Source organism: Sander vitreus, chromosome 15, assembly GCF_031162955.1.
Source record: "Sander vitreus isolate 19-12246 chromosome 15, sanVit1, whole genome shotgun sequence".
Lineage (NCBI taxonomy): Eukaryota > Metazoa > Chordata > Actinopteri > Perciformes > Percidae > Sander > Sander vitreus.
This window is the reverse complement of record NC_135869.1, coordinates 29,606,661-29,612,795: the sequence shown is the minus strand read 5'-3', so window position 1 is coordinate 29,612,795 and position 6,135 is coordinate 29,606,661. Positions and strand designations below refer to the sequence as shown.

At 47.6% G+C, this 6,135-nt stretch overlaps 1 protein-coding gene across 1 annotated transcript in view; it reads right to left on the bottom strand.

Annotated features, from left to right (window-relative positions):
* jmjd8 (jumonji domain containing 8) overlaps positions 1-6,135 on the bottom strand; it is a 13,910-nt gene continuing 7,775 nt past the window's right edge. Inside the window, exons 8-9 of the mRNA XM_078268816.1 lie at positions 2,547-2,681; positions 1-1,584 (exon numbers count right to left, since the gene is read on the bottom strand). Of these exons, the coding sequence (XP_078124942.1) occupies positions 1,504-1,584; positions 2,547-2,681 (216 nt within the window). The 3' untranslated portion in view covers positions 1-1,503. The remainder of the gene's footprint in view (positions 1,585-2,546; positions 2,682-6,135) is intronic.

Here is a 6,135-nt window from a genome sequence, read left to right as displayed (position 1 = left end):
GGTTATTAACATGCTTTTATTTCATTGAAAAAGTCAAATATCTTTGACTGTATTATTGCATGTCTCAAAGTCTTCTCACTTACAGTGTGGTTGACATAAAACCCCCAAAAAGTCTGCAAAAAACTTCGTTAACCATCAATGTGAACCGAAATTGATATGCAGGCCGGATCACAATTTGCAAGGGGCCGGATTTGGCCAATCACACAGACAGACAGAGAGAGAGAGAGAGAGAGAGAGACAGAGACAGAGAGAGAGAGAGAGAGAGAGAGAGAGAGAGAGAGAGAGAGAGAGAGAGAGAGAGAGAGAGAGAGAGGGGGATGGCTGTTCTGCACACATTTAAAGCTGCTTGTAGCTTTCTTTCTGTTTAAATGTGACCGTTACAATCCAGTTTTGACTCAATCAAGTTAAAGTCAGATTTTCTAATGACGTCTAAAAGGGAGCAGATTTACTTCTTTTCTTTCTTTTTCACTAGTTTTCGGTCGCATCACGTCCTACTGCACAGGAACTCGTGTGAGTGATCAGCCCGGGTACGTTCAGTCTCTAAAGGGTGGGCTCCGCTTTGCAACAGTTCCCGGGTTGAACAACATATTTCCTCAGAACGCTCTGAAACGGTGCGTGCCGGGCTTTGAGGTATGTTTTCTCCATGGATGGATTATAGGTTTTCTCTGGTTTGGTGGGCGTGTCAGAGATGTTACCCAATCAGAAGCGACGTGTCTGTAAACTCGCGGTAATAAAAAGGCAGAGCAGGGTGTTCAACACAACTCTGTTTCAGTTTAAACAAACGTTTTATCGAGGCTGAATGTGCCCCTGCTGCACAAAGATGTTTGAAAAGGTTGTGATTTAAATAAATGTTCCATGTTTTCTACCTCTGAGTTTGACTTGTTTCTGCTCCTTCTCCTTGAAGAAAGTGTGTTGTTCTTTATGACTTTAAGATTCAGTTCGGTTGACTGAACTAAATGATGATGAGGTGACGTAATACATGAGTTTTTCCAACAGCAATTGATCCTGACAGGAATGTATGTTTATCACTGTGAGGATCTCCAGGACGTCGTCTCTTTTAGCTCCTTTGGTCATTAAATGTGTATTTGTATTGTTAGATTATTATAAACATGGCTGAATGGAGAAGAGAGACGAGATGTCTCAAACCCCCTCTGTGAAAATATATCCACCCAATAAAACACCTGGCTTTATCCAACATTCACATTTCTGCTCTGGAAATGTATGCAAATTAGCATGTGTATGTTTAGCAAGATGACTCATTTGCATATCTAAACATAACATGTCAGAAAACTTGTAATGCTAAACTAGTTGTTTGAATGTCAGTAATCAACTGGGGAAGTTTCAAGCTGATATATCGCTATAGTTAATGTGGAATGTAACTGTGGTCCTTAACTTAAATATGATCCCAGAAATCACAGCTGAAACATCAGATACAGTCTTGTTGTTGCTGAGCGTTTGTCTTCCCGTGAGACAAACTGCTGAAGAAAAGAAACGCTGGCGAGCTCAGCCGAGGAAGGTGGAGATGAAGACGCTGGTGTCCAGGTTGAGCGTGGCGTGCCACCAGCGGTCGGGGAAATACAGCACCTGATGGAAAAACAACCACAACACTCGGACTTCTGGGAACTCTGATAGACACACGGAAGATGTGAGTTCAAACTAATGCTTATGCTAAAAAAAACTGTGAATGAAAAACGTAAAAAAATGTGGGGGGGGGGACAAGAGAACAATGACATAATTTATGATACGATGACACCCATGGGCAAGTTGGGTTAGGGTTATATTATATAAATTTTATATTTACCTGCCCGACGTTGCGTTTTAATTGCCTCGGGCCTTCGGGCAACACTTATTGTTGAACCCTGTGCTCTAATATAGGTCTTCAATTTCATTCATTAAATATGGATTAGGGTGGCACCTAAATCATGGTTGCAGCTGTCGCCGTGGTCCTGCTCCGCGCCCTGCTATGCCCTGCTACACCAAGCTACGCCCTGCTATGCCCTGCTACGCCCTGCAGTGCCCTGCTACATCTTGCTACACTCTGCAGTGCCCTGCTACGTCTTGCTACACCCTGCTACGCGCTGCAGTGCCATGCTATGTCTTGCTACACCCTGCTACGCGCTGCTATGCCCTGCTACACCCTGCAGTACCCTGCTACACCCTTCTACGCTCTGCAGTACCCTGCTACATCATGAACTACTACAACTACTATTTCTAGTCATAGTTCCATTATCTTTATTGTGACTATTATTGCCACTGTTCATCACACCCCCAACCAGCACCGTCAGACACCGCCTAACAAGAGCCTAGGTCTGTCCCAGGTTTCTCCCTAAAAGGAGTTTTTCCTCGCCACTGTCGCACTAAATGCTTGCTCTTGGGGGAATTACTGGAATTGTTGGGTCTTTGTAAATTATAGAGTGTGGTCTAGACCTACTCTATCTGTAAAGGGTTTCTTGGTGAAACCTGCAGAAACCGTGCTGAAGCACTAAAGAGATGAAGTAAATGTAGTCTTGGCTACGAACAAACTGAAGCCCGGTTGGTGTGTTCACCTCTCCGGGTCTGATGGTGCACTCCAGCGGAGCCTCGTCCTCCGGCAGCTGGGGGTACGTCTCCGTCAGCCAGGACAGGGTGGTGCGGTTCGGGTGGAAGTGCGGCTCCTTGTCAGGCGGGTAGAGGAACCAACGCTGCGGGAACACAAACCAATCGTTCACTATGAGGTGCTAAAGCTACGGAAGCCCTGAAAGGCAAGGTGAGAAACAGATTTATCCCCTATGTTCTTAGTTAGGGTTTTGAGGGCGAGAAAGCTGTGCTGAAGCACTTAGTGCATGATACAAAGGGATGTGAAAGTTCAGTCAAATGCAGCATAGACAAAAGGTCTTACCTTCTTAGTTTACAGCCACAGTAAAACATAAAAGGAAGTGTAATATATGTTTTAGGGCTGGACAATTAAAGGGATATTTTACTGTTGGAAAGATGAATACATCTTTAAATTGGGTCACTTATGTAGTAGAAATGTGAAATTTATTTTAGAAGTTGGTGGCTTCTAGGCCAAGAAAAGCCAGAAAATGTGTTTTTGGCTCATGTGGATGAAAGACACCAAATCCCAGAATGCACTTGCTTCACTGCTTTAGCGTCTACTCCCAAGCCACACCTACCGTTGACAGACAGACAGACAACTCAACAAGTGTGTTTTGTCATTTCAACCATATACACAAAACAACGTTTCACCATGGCTCAAGTGGTGTTACACATTTAACATGTATAAAAAAGACATTATATAAAAACGACATACGAAACAGGCTACATTTAGTGCACACACATATGCTCCATAAAGTTCAACTAACACATAGCTACTAGCATTAGCGCTTGGTGGGCTGTAAACACAGAGTATAAACACAGCCGTGAATTTGCGTGGAATGTAGAATGGTCGGCATTTAACACAAACTCCACCAGCAGTTAGATGGATACAAGCGCCCCCATTTCTGCACCAGGCAGTCCGTGTTAACACAGCCCACCTCCACTAGCTAGTCTTACCCGGCGTAGAGCAGCCGGCCTGGTAGCTGGATAGTCCGATACAGCAATGTTTCACAACAACAAACACACAGCAGTCTCTGAACTCGCGTTGGGAGTTTGGTTGAAGTTGGATGTAGTCCAGTTTGTTGTCTAATGAGCGGACACTTGCAAGCAGGATTGATAGAACAGGAGGCCGGCTAGCGTTAGCTTTCCACCGGCAAACTCGTTCAACGTTCCCCGCTGATGATGGTGGTACTCGTGTGCGGTAGTTTGAATGCACATAATTGTTGTTTGAAAAATTTCTCTCTCTCTCTCTCTCTCTCTCTCTCTCTCTCTGCTGAGAAGCCAATACGCTACGCGAGGATTCAAGATGGCTGACACTCGTTTTGGTTCGTGAATTTTCGGAGAATGCCGACAGTCCAACCCCCTATGGGGTGGTTGGAAATATGCGGAAGTAGCTCCTACAACTGGCTGTAGTCCATTGCCTCTGGGCAAAAAAATCCCATTAACAGAAAATGTATCGAAATTATGAAGCTGTTAGACGTATTTTTCCCATGACGATAGTTTAGATAATGTATTCCTGTTGATAGGCCTTCTTTCTCCTTAAAAACATTCTACCGTGTGTGTAGTCACGTGACTTCGCCCGGACCAATCAGCCGCATGGAAAGCATAACTGAGGATAACTCAATCGAAGAGTCCGAGTCAAAAAAAAACAACCTGCAGTGTCCGTTGTCTGGAAACACTTGGCTTCAGAAAAGATGATTTAAAACAACGTGATGAATTATCGTTCATTTATTGTTATCGAGATGTTGGGTCACATCGTGCAGCCCTAGTATATATGTATATGTAATGTCTGATGAAATCATATCATGAGGAGACTGCGTGTTAATAATATGTAATAATAATAATATTCTAAATAATAGATCGCGTCTAGTCCGATTAAGGTGATTACTTCTCCGGGAACCATCACCTTATCGTGGTGGAGAGGTTTGTGTGTCCCTATGAACCTGAGGGCTGTGTTGTCTGGAGCTTTGTGCTCCTGGTAGGGTCTCCCAAGGCAAAGTGGTCTCAGGTGAGGGGCCAGACAAAGAATGGTTCAAAAATCCTATGAAAAATCGAGGAAGGGATGAAGTGACCCTGCCCGGAGGAAGCCCGGGGCCCCCGTCTGGAGCCAGGCTCAGATGGAGGGCTCATCAGCGAGCGTCTGGTGGCCGGGTTTGCCACGGAGCCCGGCCAGGCACAGCCCGAAAAAGCTACGTGGCGGACATCTCTCCATCCCATGGGCCCACCACCTGTGGGAGGAACCGCTGGGGTCGGGTGCGCTGCCACATGGGTGGCAGTGAAGGTCAGGGGCCTCGACGGACCAGACCCGGGCAGCAGAGGCTGGCTCTGGGGACGTGGAATGTCACCTCTCTGTGGTTGAAGGAGCCGGAACTTGTGCGGGAGGTGGAGCGCTACCGGTTAGATCTGGTGGGGCTTACCTCTACGCACAGTCTTGGTTCTGGAACCATACTCCTGGATAGGGGTTGGACTCTTTTCTTCTCCGGAGTTGCCCAGGGTGTGAGGCGCCGGGCGGGTGTGGGGATACTCACAAGCCCCCGGCTGAGCGCCGCTACGTTGGAGTTTAACCCGGTGGAAGAGAGGGTCGCCTCCCTACGCCTGCGTGTTGTGGGGGGGGAAACTCTGACTGTTGTTTGTGCATATGCACCGAACAAGAGTTCGGAGTATTCGGCCTTCTTGGAGACCTTGAGTGGAGTCCTGCATGGGGCTCCAGTCGGGGACTCCATAGTTCTGCTGGGGGACTTCAACGCGCACGTGGGTAATGATGGAGACACATGGAGAGGCGTGATTGGGAGGAACGGCCTCCCTGATCTAAACCGGAGTGGTTGTTTGTTGTTGGACTTCTGTGCTAGTCATGGATTGTCTATAACGAACACCATGTTCGAACATAGGGATGCTCATAAGTGTACCTGGTACCAGAGCACCCTAGGCCAAAGGTCAATGATCGATTTTATAATCGTTTCATCTGATCTGAGGCCGTATGTTTTGGACACTCGGGTGAAGAGAGGGGCGGAGCTGTCAACCGATCACCATCTGGTGGTGAGTTGGGTCAGGGGTGGGGGAAGACTCTGGACAGACCTGGTAAGCCCAAACGGGTAGTGCGGGTAAATTGGGAACGTCTGGAGGAGGCCCCTGTCCGACAGACTTTCAACTCACACCTCCGGCGTAGCTTTTCGTGCATCCCTGTGGAGGCTGGGGGCATTGAACCCGAGTGGACAATGTTCAAAGTTTCCATTGCTGAAGCTGCGGTGAGGAGCTGTGGTCTTAGGGTCTTAGGTGCCTCAAGGGGCGGTAACCCACGAACACCGTGGTGGACACCGGTGGTCAGGGAAGCCATCCGACTGAAGAAGGAGTCTTTCCGGGATATGTTATCCCAGACGCCTCCGGAGGCAGTTGCAAGGTACCGAAGGGCCCGAAGGGCTGCAGCCTCTGCCGTGAAAGAGGCAAAGCAGCGTGTGTGGGAGAAGTTTGGAGAAGGACTTTCGGTCGGCACCAATGTACTTCTGGAAAACCGTTTGCCACCTCAGGAGGGGGTAGCGGGGAACCATCCAAGCTGTGTACAGT